At 39.0% G+C, this 14,434-nt stretch overlaps 1 protein-coding gene across 1 annotated transcript in view; it reads right to left on the bottom strand.

Moving 5' to 3' along the window:
- Nucleotides 1-14,434, bottom strand: part of LOC133570236 (uncharacterized) — a 47,477-nt gene that overhangs the window by 29,679 nt on the left and 3,364 nt on the right. The window contains exon 2 of the mRNA XM_072916459.1: nucleotides 7,883-7,936. Within this exon, the coding sequence (XP_072772560.1) occupies nucleotides 7,883-7,936 (54 nt within the window). The remainder of the gene's footprint in view (nucleotides 1-7,882; nucleotides 7,937-14,434) is intronic.

The following is a 14,434-nucleotide window of genomic DNA, read 5'->3' as shown; positions in this document are numbered from 1 at the left end:
TTAGATCCACTATGGACTGGACTCTCACTATTATGTTAAATCCACTATGGACTGGACTCACACTATTATGTTAGATCCACTATGGACTGGACTCTCACTATTATGTTAGATCCACTATGGACTGGACTCACACTATTATGTTAGATCCACTATGGACTGGACTCTCACTATTATGTTAGATCCACTATGGACTGGACTCACACTATTATGTTAGATCCACTATGGACTGGACTCTCACTATTATGTTAGATCCACTATGGACTGGACTCTCACTATTATGTTAGATCCACTATGGACTGGACTCTCACTATCATGTTAGATTCACTATGGACTGGACTCTCACTATTATGTTAGATCCACTATGGACTGGACTCTCACTATTATGTTAGATCCACTATGGACTGGACTCTCACTATTATGTTAGATCCACTGTGGACTGGACTCTCACACTATTATGTTAGATCCACTATGGACTGGACTCTCACACTATTATGTTAGATCCACTATGGACTGGACTCTCACTATTATCTTAGATCCACTATGGACTGGACTCTCACTATTATGTTAGATCCACTATGGACTGGACTCTCACACTATTGTGTTAGATCCACTATGGACTGGACTCTCTCACTATTATGTTAGATCCACTATGGACTGGACTCTCACTATTATGTTAGATCCACTATGGACTGGACTCTCACACTATAATGTTAGATCCACTATGGACTGGACTCTCACTATTATGTTAGATCCACTATGGACTGGACTCTCACTATTATGTTAGATCCACTATGGACTGGACTCTCACTATTATGTTAGATCCACTATGGACTGGACTCTCACACTATAATGTTAGATCCACTATGGACTGGACTCTCACTATTATGTTAGATCCACTATGGACTGGACTCTCACTATTATGTTAGATCCACTATGGACTGGACTCTCACGCTATTATGTTAGATCCACTATGGACTGGACTCTCACTATTATGTTAGATCCACTATGGACTGGACTCTCACACTATAATGTTAGATCCACTATGGACTGGACTCTCACTATTATGTTAGATCCACTATGGACTGGACTCTCACTATTATGTTAGATCCACTATGGACTGGACTCTCACACTATAATGTTAGATCCACTATGGACTGGACTCTCACTATTATGTTAGATCCACTATGGACTGGACTCTCACTATTATGTTAGATCCACTATGGACTGGACTCTCACTATTATGTTAGATCCACTATGGACTGGACTCTCACACTATAATGTTAGATCCACGATGGACTGGACTCTCACTATTATGTTAGATCCACTATGGACTGGACTCTCACTATTATGTTAGATCCACTATGGACTGGACTCTCACTATTATGTTAGATCCACTATGGACTGGACTCACACTATTATGTTAGATCCACTATGGACTGGACTCTCACTATTATGTTAGATCCACTATGGACTGGACTCACACTATTATGTTAGATCCACTATGGACTGGACTCTCACTATTATGTTAGATCCACTATGGACTAGACTCTCACTATTATGTTAGATCCACTATGGACTGGACTCTCGCACTATTATGTTAGATCCACTATGGACTGGACTCTCACACTATTATGTTAGATCCACTATGGACTGGACTCTCACACTATTATGTTAGATCCACTATGGACTGGACTCTCACTATTATGTTAGATCCACTATGGACTGGACTCTCACTATTATGTTAAATCCACTATGGACTGGACTCACACTATTATGTTAGATCCACTATGGACTGGACTCTCACTATTATGTTAGATCCACTATGGACTGGACTCACACTATTATGTTAGATCCACTATGGACTGGACTCTCACTATTATGTTAGATCCACTATGGACTGGACTCACACTATTATGTTAGATCCACTATGGACTGGACTCTCACTATTATGTTAGATCCACTATGGACTGGACTCTCACTATCATGTTAGATTCACTATGGACTGGACTCTCACTATTATGTTAGATCCACTATGGACTGGACTCTCACTATTATGTTAGATCCACTATGGACTGGACTCTCACTATTATGTTAGATCCACTGTGGACTGGACTCTCACACTATTATGTTAGATCCACTATGGACTGGACTCTCACACTATTATGTTAGATCCACTATGGACTGGACTCTCACTATTATCTTAGATCCACTATGGACTGGACTCTCACTATTATGTTAGATCCACTATGGACTGGACTCTCACACTATTGTGTTAGATCCACTATGGACTGGACTCTCTCACTATTATGTTAGATCCACTATGGACTGGACTCTCACTATTATGTTAGATCCACTATGGACTGGACTCTCACACTATAATGTTAGATCCACTATGGACTGGACTCTCACTATTATGTTAGATCCACTATGGACTGGACTCTCACTATTATGTTAGATCCACTATGGACTGGACTCTCACTATTATGTTAGATCCACTATGGACTGGACTCTCACACTATAATGTTAGATCCACTATGGACTGGACTCTCACTATTATGTTAGATCCACTATGGACTGGACTCTCACTATTATGTTAGATCCACTATGGACTGGACTCTCACGCTATTATGTTAGATCCACTATGGACTGGACTCTCACTATTATGTTAGATCCACTATGGACTGGACTCTCACTATTATGTTAGATCCACTATGGACTGGACTCTCACACTATAATGTTAGATCCACTATGGACTGGACTCTCACTATTATGTTAGATCCACTATGGACTGGACTCTCACTATTATGTTAGATCCACTATGGACTGGACTCTCACACTATAATGTTAGATCCACTATGGACTGGACTCTCACTATTATGTTAGATCCACTATGGACTGGACTCTCACTATTATGTTAGATCCACTATGGACTGGACTCTCACTATTATGTTAGATCCACTATGGACTGGACTCTCACACTATAATGTTAGATCCACGATGGACTGGACTCTCACTATTATGTTAGATCCACTATGGACTGGACTCTCACTATTATGTTAGATCCACTATGGACTGGACTCTCACGCTATTATGTTAGATCCACTATGGACTGGACTCTCACTATTATGTTAGATCCACTATGGACTGGACTCTCACGCTATTATGTTAGATCCACTATGGACTGGACTCTCACTATTATGTTAGATCCACAATGGACTGGACTCTCACGCTATTATGTTAGATCCACTATGGACTGGACTCTCACTATTATGTTAGATCCACTATGGACTGGACTCTCACTATTATGTTAGATCCACTATGGACTGGACTCTCACTATTATGTTAGATCCACTATGGACTGGACTCTCACTATTATGTTAGATCCACTATGGACTGGACTCTCACACTATTATGTTAGATCCACTGTGGACTGGACTCTCACACAATTATGTTAGATCCACTATGGACTGGACTCACACTATTATGTTAGATCCACTATGGACTGGACTCTCACACTATTATGTTAGATCCACTATGGACTGGACTTTCACACTATTATGTTAGATCCACTATGGACTGGACTCTCACACTATGTTAGATCCACTATGGACTGGACTTTCACACTATTATGTTAGATCCACTATGGACTGGACTCTCACTTTTATGTTAGATCCACTATGGACTGGACTCTCACACTATTATGTTAGATCCACTATGGACTGGACTCTCACACTATTATGTTAGATCCACTATGGACTGGACTCTCACTATTATGTTAGATCCACTATGGACTGGACTGACACTATTATGTTAGATCCACTATGGACTGGACTGACACTATTATGTTAGATCCACTATGGACTGGACTGACACTATTATGCTAGATCCACTATGGACTGGACTCTCACACTATTATGTTAGATCCACTATGGACTGGACTCTCACACTATTATGTTAGATCCACTATGGACTGGACTCTCTCGCTATTATGTTAGATCCACTATGGACTGGACTCTCACACTATTATGTTAGACCCACTATGGACTGGACTCTCACTATTATGTTAGATCCACTATGGACTGGACTCTCACTATTATGTTAGATCAACTATGGACTGGACTCTCACTATTATGTTAGATCCACTATGGACTGGACTCTCACTATTATGTTAGATCAACTATGGACTGGACTCTCACTATTATGTTAGATCCACTATGGACTGGACTGTCACTATTATGTTAGATCCACTATGGACTGGACTCTCACTATTATGTTAGATCCACTATGGACTGGACTCTCACTATTATGTTAGACCCACTATGGACTGGACTCTCACTATTATGTTAGATCCACTATGGACTGGACTCTCACGCTATTATGTTAGATCCACTATGGACTGGACTCTCACTATTATGTTAGATCCACTATGGACTGGACTCTCACTATAATGTTAGATCCACTATGGACTGGACTCTCTCACTATTATGTTAGATCCACTATGGACTGGACTCTCACTATTATGTTAGATCCACTATGGACTGGACTCTCACTATTATGTTAGATCCACTATGGACTGGACTCTCACACTATTATGTTAGATCCACTATGGACTGGACTCTCACACTATTATGTTAGATCCACTATGGACTGGACTCTCACTATTATGTTAGATCCACTATGGACTGGACTCTCACTATTATGTTAGATCCACTATGGACTAGACTCTCACTATTATGTTAGATCCACTATGGACTGGACTCTCACACTATTATGTTAGATCCACTATGGACTGGACTCCCTCGCTATTATGTTAGATCCACTATGGACTGGACTCTCACTATTATGTTAGATCCACTATGGACTGGACTCTCACTATTATGTTAGATCCACTATGGACTGGACTCTCACACTATTATGTTAAATCCACTATGGACTGGACTCTCACTATTATGTTAGATCCACTATGGACTGGACTCTCACTTTTATGTTAGATCCACTATGGACTGGACTCTCACTATTATGTTAGATCCACTATGGACTGGACTCTCACTATTATGTTAGATCCACTATGGACTGGACTCTCACTATTATGTTAGATCCACTATGGACTGGACTCTCACTATTATGTTAGATCCACTATGGACTGGACTCTCACTATTATGTTAGATCCACTATGGACTGGACTCTCACTATTATGTTAGATCCACTATGGACTGGACTCTCACTATTATGTTAGATCCACTATGGACTGGACTCTCACTATTATGTTAGATCCACTATGGACTGGACTCTCACTATTATGTTAGATCCACTATGGACTGGACTCTCACACTATTATGTTAGATCCACTATGGACTGGACTCTCACTATTATGTTAGATCCACTATGGACTGGACTCTCACTATTATGTTAGATCCACTATGGACTGGACTCTCACTATTATGTTAGATCCACTATGGACTGGACTCTTACTATTATGTTAGATCCACTATGGACTGGACTCTCACACTATTATGTTAGATCCACTATGGACTGGACTCTCACACTATTATGTTAGATCCACTATGGACTGGACTCTCACACTATTATGTTAGATCCACTATGGACTGGACTCTCACACTATTATGTTAGATCCACTATGGACTGGACTCTCACTATTATGTTAGATCCACTATGGACTGGACTCTCACTATTATGTTAGATCCACTATGGACTGGACTCTCACTATTATGTTAGACCTGCTATGGACTGGACTCTCACTATTATGTTAGATCCACTATGGACTGGACTCTCACTATTATGTTAGATCCACTATGGACTGGACTCTCACTATTATGTTAGATCCACTATGGACTGGACTCACACTATTATGTTAGATCCACTATGGACTGGACTCACACTATTATGTTAGATCCACTATGGACTAGACTCTCACTATTATGTTAGATCCACTATGGACTGGACTCTCACTTTTATGTTAGATCCACTATGGACTGGACTCTCACACTATGATGTTAGATCCACTATGGACTGGACTCACACTATTATGTTAGATCCACTATGGACTAGACTCTCACTATTATGTTAGATCCACTATGGACTGGACTCTCACTTTTATGTTAGATCCACTATGGACTGGACTCTCTCGCTATTATGTTAGATCCACGATGGACTGGACTCTTACACTATTATGTTAGATCCACTATGGACTGGACTCTCACACTATTATGTTAGATCCACTATGGACTGGACTCTCACTATTATGTTAGATCCACTATGGACTGGACTCTCACTATTATGTTAGATCCACTATGGACTGGACTCTCACTATTATGTTAGATCCACTATGGACTGGACTCTTACTATTATGTTAGATCCACTATGGACTGGACTCTCACACTATTATGTTAGATCCACTATGGACTGGACTCTCACACTATTATGTTAGATCCACTATGGACTGGACTCTCACACTATTATGTTAGATCCACTATGGACTGGACTCTCACACTATTATGTTAGATCCACTATGGACTGGACTCTCACTATTATGTTAGATCCACTATGGACTGGACTCTCACTATTATGTTAGATCCACTATGGACTGGACTCTCACTATTATGTTAGACCTGCTATGGACTGGACTCTCACTATTATGTTAGATCCACTATGGACTGGACTCTCACTATTATGTTAGATCCACTATGGACTGGACTCTCACTATTATGTTAGATCCACTATGGACTGGACTCACACTATTATGTTAGATCCACTATGGACTGGACTCACACTATTATGTTAGATCCACTATGGACTAGACTCTCACTATTATGTTAGATCCACTATGGACTGGACTCACACTATTATGTTAGATCCACTATGGACTAGACTCTCACTATTATGTTAGATCCACTATGGACTGGACTCTCACTATTATGTTAGATCCACTATGGACTGGACTCTCACACTATTATGTTAGATCCACTATGGACTGGACTCTCACACTATTATGTTAGATCCACTATGGACTAGACTCTCACTATTATGTTAGATCCACTATGGACTGGACTCTCACTATTATGTTAGACCCACTATGGACTGGACTCTCACTATTATGTTAGATCCACTATGGACTGGACTCTCACACTATTATGTTAGATCCACTATGGACTGGACTCTCACTTTTATGTTAGATCCACTATGGACTGGACTCTCACTATTATGTTAGATCCACTATGGACTGGACTCTCACTATTATGTTAGATCCACTATGGACTGGACTCTCACACTATTATGTTAGATCCACTATGGACTGGACTCTCACAATATTATGTTAGATCCACTATGGACTAGACTCTCACTATTATGTTAGATCCACTATGGACTGGACTCTCACTATTATGTTAGATCCACTATGGACTGGACTCACACTATTATGTTAGATCCACTATGGACTGGACTCTCACACTATTATGTTAGATCCACTATGGACTGGACTGACACTATTATGTTAGATCCACTATGGACTGGACTCTCTCACTATTATGTTAGATCCACTATGGACTGGACTCTCACTATTATGTTAGATCCACTATGGACTGGACTCTCACACTATTATGTTAGATCTACTATGGACTGGACTCTCACACTATTATGTTAGATCTACTATGGACTGGACTCTCACACTATTATGTTAGATCCACTATGGACTGGACTCTCACTATTATGTTAGATCCACTATGGACTGGACTCTCACTATTATGTTAGATCCACTATGGACTGGACTCTCACACTATTAACTAGATCCACTATGGGGGGGGGGGGCACGTTATAAACTGATACATGTTCCTGACCACCATGTTATAAAACCTTCAGGGCTAACCTTGGAGATGTTGCTGGATCGACTCCCTGAGCGACCGGGGGCCTTGGCCTGGCCCTAAAGCGAGCAAGAAGAGGAGGACAGAGGACAAATGAGGAGGGTGAGATGATGCTCTTCATATTACATCCCATAATGCTTCAGTGGCGTGAGGATGAATGGATGAATGTACGACATGTTCCGACAGGAAAATATCACACATTTATGATCTAAAGCCCAGAAAAATGATTAGAGTACATAACACTATTTGTATTTATTTCCAAATATACGCAGTTATTGTACTATTTATTTACAATACAATTATATTTTAGCATTTTATTTTATTAATATTCAAATTATAATTTAAATGAAAGACATAATTGTTTTAATTTGGGTAATTTAAGATAACTTTATAAAAATGTGATCTTTATTTATGTTATAATTACTGTATATAAGACATTTTAAGTTGACTATGGACTGGACTCTCACAATATTATGTCAGACCCACTCGACATCCATTGCATTCGGTCTCCCCTGGGGGGGGGGGGTTACCCACATATGCGGTCCTCTCCAAGGTTTCTCATAGTCATTCACATTGACGTCCCACTGGGGTGAGTTTTTCCTTGCCCTTATGTGGGCTTTGTACCGAGGATGTCGTTGTGGCTTGTGCAGCCCTTTGAGACACTTGTGATTTAGGGCTATATAAATAAACATTGATTGATTGATTGATTAAGTTACAGTATAACCAATATATTAACATTGTCCATCCATTTTCTACCGCTTATTCCCATTGGGGACAAGTCGCCACCTCATCGCAGGGCCAACACAGATAGACAGACAACATTCACACTCACATTCACACACTAGGGCCAATTTAGTGTTGCCAATCAACTTATCCCCAGGTGCATGTCTTTGAATATTAAATTGTTCCTTTTCAGCAAGCTTCTCCATGATGTGATCCATCTTGCAATTCAGTTCAGAAATCGCGGATTCCAACCATTGAAATACTTTGTATAATTGAAAACATCACTGCACATCATAATGGCAGCTACAGTTTCTATCTTCCATCCATCCATCCATTTTCTACCGCTTATTCCCTTTGGGGTGGCGGGGGGGCGCTGGAGCCTATCTCAGCTACAATCGGGCGGAAGGCGGGGTACACCCTGGACAAGTCGCCACCTCATCGCAGGGCCAACACAGATAGACAGACAACATTCACACTCACATTCACACACTAGGGCCAATTTAGTGTTGCCAATCAATTGTATTTTATGAAAATGTATTTTTTTTCCAGAACTTTACTCCATAATACCTTTCTTTTTTCATTGTTTTATTTTTTAGAGTTATGTTTTTATTTTGAAAAGCTGCTATATTTATCCACAGTAAAACGACATTGTATTTGAGGTTATTTCATGAAATATACAATAAAAATGTTCCTTAAAAAAAAAAAAAAATTATAATTATATACAATTGCTACATTTATTGACATTATTTTTTAAGAGTGTTAATCTTTGGGCACCAAACCATTTTTACAGAGCATTATTTGGTACAATAATTATAATGAAACGTTTCAGGACAGGTTGCAGACTAGAAAATATTTTTCCGGTTGCATGGAGATGACTTTAAATGTATTTTTAAAAATTTTAAAGAAAAAATCTTAGCTTACATTTGTCGAAATTGTTCTGTTTGGATTTAACAAAGTCGGACAACTTTCTCTTACTTTTTTCAAATAATCTCTTGAGTTAAAAAGGAGAGATTATTTTCCAATTGTGCCTCATCGAACCAACATAAAAGGATTAGTTATGTATTTAAAATGCAGCGTAGGATGCTCATTTTCCATCTCAGAATTTAATTGAAGGAGTACAACAGTAACGGTGCGTTCAAGTTCAACAGTAACGGTGCGTTCAAGACCGCCGTCAAAAGCCCCACTGGCCCATGTGACATCTTGCTGGAGTCAAAGCAGGCAATCCTCTTACAACCTGGCTGTCCTCCTGCCAGGAAGTAAGACCACGCAGTTGTGCAATGTGTCTCTATTTAAAGGCCGCTCTAAGCACTTTTTCTTTGAAAGTGCCAGTAAGTTGCCAGTGCATCCTAAAAACTAAACCAAATATCATCTAAAACAGAGGTGGCCATTACGTGGATGGCGACCATCGGTGGATGGTGGAGGGTGTGTCAGTCGACCGCCAGACAGGCATTCAAAAAATAGACCTAAAAATGAGCGATCATCAGAGGTGGGTAGAGTAGCCAGAAATTGTACTCAAGTAAGAGTACTGTTACTTTAGAGATTTATTACTCAAGTAAAAGTAAGGAGTAGTCACCCAAATATTTACTTGAGTAAAAGTAAAAAGTATGTTGTGAAAAAACTACTCAAGTACTGAGTAACTGATGAGTAACATACACACACATATCATATATATATACATACATACACACAAACATATATATATATATTTATAAACACACACACACACGCATATATATATATATACATACACACATATATGTATATATATATACACACATATATATATACATACATTGATATATACAGTATATAATTTATATTTATTTATTTTGCCGTTTTTGTTTGCATGTTAAAGGTGTTTTAATGAATATACATGCATGTTTAACACATATAGATTCCTTTCTTTCATGAAGACAAGAATATAAGTTGGTGTATTACCTGATTCTGATGACTTGCATTGATTGGAATCAGACAGTAGTGATGATAACGTCCACGTTTTCAAATGGAGGAGAAAAAAAGTTCCTCCTTTCTGTCTAATACCACATGAAAGTGGTTGGTTTTTGGCTTCTTATTTGTCCAGCTTCCATATTCGTTTTTATACACTTTACAAGAAATACATTGGCGGCAATTCCGTAGCTTGCTAGCTTGTTTGCGCTGGCTTTCGGAGACTCTTGTTTTGAAAGCGCAGGCGCGATGGAGCGGCACTTTTATTGTGAAGACAGGAACTGTGCAGTCAGTCTTTAGGCTTTTGACGGGATGTACGGTTGAAATGGAAAAGGGTCTTTTTTCCTTCACACTTTTGATTGATTGGAACTTTTATTAGTAGATTGCACAGTACAGTACATATTCCGTACAATTGACCACTAAATGGTAACACCCCAATAAGTTTTTACACTTGTTTAAGTCAGGTCATGTGACCGCCTGGCTCTGTTTGATTGGTCCAACGTCACCAGTGACTGCATCTGATTGGTGGAACGGAGTGAACGTCACCAGTGACTGTATTTGTTGAAACGCAGGCACTTTGAAGGTCTGTCTGACAGACCAAAACAAACAAAGCGTGCATTAACAGATCGATAAAAATTAGTAGCGTGTAGCGAGCTGAATGTAGATAAAAGTAGCGGAGTAAAAGTAGCGTTTCTTCTCTATAAATATACTCAAGTAAAAGTAAAAGTATGTTGCATTAAAACTACTCTTAGAAGTACAATTTATCCCAAAAGTTACTCAAGTAGATGTAACGGAGTAAATGTAGCGCGTTACTACCCACCTCTGGCGATCATCAATCTTCACCAAAACGTGACTTTGGTCACTTGATTGACATTCACGGCCCCCGAGGGTCTTGTGAGATGACGCTGGCTGCTGCCACATCATTATTAAGAAAAAACGACCGACAGGAAGGCGAGAAATGCTTTTTATTTCAACCGTACCTGCCGTCAAAACTCTAAAGACCGACTGCACAGTTCCTGTCTTCACAATAAAGGCGCTGCTTCATCCTGCCTGCGCTAACAAAATAAGAGTTTCAGGAAGCTGGCGCGCACAAGCTAGCAAGCTACGGAGTTTGCCGCCAATGTATTTCTTGTAAAGTGCATAAAAAGGAGTATGGAAGCTGGACAAACAAAAAGCAAGCACTTTCATGTGGTATTGGACAGAAAGGAGGACTTTTTTTCTCCTCCATTGTAAAATGTGGAGGTTATCATCACTACTGTCTGATTCCAATCATCACAATCATACCAACTTATATTCTTGTCTTCATGAAAGAAAGGAATGTTAAACATGCTTGTATTATCATTAAACACCTTTAACTTATTAACAATATATATATATATACACATATATATATATATATATATATATATATATATATATATATATATATATATATATATATATATATATATATATATATATATATATATATATGTATGTGTGGGAAAAAATCACAAGACTATTTCATCTCTACAGGCCTGTTTCATGAGGGGGGGTTCCCTCAATCATCAGGAGATTTTAATGGGAGTATTCACATACCATGGTTTATATAGGGCACAGAGTGGGTGGGTACAGGCTGGCGTAGGGGCGTGGTGATTGGCTCATGTGTTACCTAGGAGGTGTTTCCGTCTGTGGCGGCATGCTGTTACAATTTCGCTGCGCTTGTTGAGGGATGACAGGTCTGGACGGTAAATAATAAACAATTTCTCTTTCAAGCATAGGTTGCATCTTTTATTACCACTATTGTAAGGTGTGCTGGATGCAAGGATTTGCCATGTTATTGAATATTCAACATTATTGTCTTTGAGGTCCCAAATGTGTTTGCTGAGTTCTGTGGTATTTCGCAGGTTTTGGTTCCTGAAAGAAGCCTTGTGATTGTTCCATCTGGTTTTGAATTCTCCCTCGGTTAATCCTACTTATGTGTCGGATGTGTTAATGTCCTTGCGTATTACCTTAGATTGGTAGACAACTGATGTTTGTAAGCACCCCCCGTTGAGAGGGCAATCAGGTTTCTTTCGACAGTTGCAACCTTTGTTGATTTTGGAGTCGCTCTGTCCGGGGGCCGACGGCTCATTTGCAATTGTTTTGTTGTGGTTTGAGATGATTTGTCGTATATTGTTCATACAGCTGTAGCTCAATTTAATGTTGTTCTTGTTGAATACTTTTCTTAGGGTGTTGTCTTTGGGAAAGTGTTTGTCAATCAGATTGAGGAATTTGTGTCCAATGTTCGTTGAGACGTTTTTGCTGTATGGGGGGTTGTACCAGATGATGTCGTTTCGTTTTCTGTTCTTTTTCGGTTGGTTTCCTGGCGTGGGTTCATAGGTGAGGGTGAAATTGTATCCGCTTTCATCAAGGGCTTTTTGGTACGGGGGGGTTGCTCGGTCAAATTCAGCTTTGCTAGATGACAGCATCGATAGCCTTTTATTAATTCCGGTAGGTATTCTTTTCGTGGTGGTGGGTGGGTGGTTGCTGTCATGGTGCACGTATTGGAGTGTTGTGTTGGGTTTCGTGAATGGTTGGTAGCTGTTATTTCTCAGGTTGAAAGTGACGTCAAGGAAGTTGACGGTTTGCTTGTTGGCTTCAATCGTGATCCGTAGGCCGTTCTCTTTGAAAATTTGGCATATGCGCTTCTTGGTATTCTCGCTGCTCCTTGGCGAGGCGCGACACACTGCCAGTCCGTCATCACGGTAAATACCAAGGTTCAGATTGAGGCTGGCGAGCTATATATATATATATATATATATATATATATATATATATATATGTATATATATATATATATATATATATATATATATATATATATATATATATATATATATATATATATATGTATATATATATATATATATATATATATATATATATATATATATATATATATGTATATATGTATATATGCAGGTGTATTAGTGTTGTCCCGATACCAATATTTTGGTACCGGTACCAAAATGTATTTCGATACTTTTCTAAATGTCATTGGCTTTATTTGAACAAAAAAAATTTAGGGTACATGAAACATATGTTTATTATTGTCACGGCGTGGACTATGGTGTGATTGTTTTCCCGAGATGCAAGTAAAGCTGGACTGGTCATGGCGTGAAGGTAAATACATATTTATTTATAACACTCAAAGGAACAAAAAGCGCGCTCAAGGCGGATGTACAAACTTGACTAACGAAACAAAAAGACTTCCACGTGGGCAAAAAACTGTGAACAATTAAACAAAAACACTAACTGTGGCATTAATAGAAAAAAACGTACGTGGACATGGCATGAAGTGCGTAGAGGTAGACAGAATGTGACAGGGGTAAGAATGCGGGATTTCGCCAGAAAGACAAACTGAAAACAATGAACTTAAATACTATAGACATGATTAACGAAAACAGGTGCGTGACGTGACAGGTGAAAACTAATGGTTGCTATGGTGACAAAACAAAACAAAAAGTCCAAAAACAAAACCGAACATGAATGAAACAGAACATGATCACACAGACATGACAATTATTGCAATTTAGCCTTTAAATAAAATAGTGAACATACAAGACAACTTGTCTTTTAGTAGTAAGTAAACAAACAAAGACTCCTAATTAGTCTGCAGTAACATATTGTGTCATTTATACACCTATTATTTTCTACACATTATGAGGGACAAACTGCAAATGAAATGAGGAAGTGAGGGGTTAACATCTTGCTTCCTAACACCTGCACACTGTCCTTCATTGGATGCCAGGGGGGAGATCACATACTGTATGGACAAACTTTATTTAGCAGATAAATCTACAGTTAAAATGTTGGTTATTATACTTTAATTGAACATTTATTGAATGATGAAAATGAGAGCAGAAAAA

The sequence above is a fragment of the Nerophis lumbriciformis genome, linkage group LG27 (genome assembly GCF_033978685.3).
Source record: "Nerophis lumbriciformis linkage group LG27, RoL_Nlum_v2.1, whole genome shotgun sequence".
Lineage (NCBI taxonomy): Eukaryota > Metazoa > Chordata > Actinopteri > Syngnathiformes > Syngnathidae > Nerophis > Nerophis lumbriciformis.
Note: the sequence above shows the minus strand (reverse complement) of the source record. Positions and strands in the feature narration are given on the sequence as shown.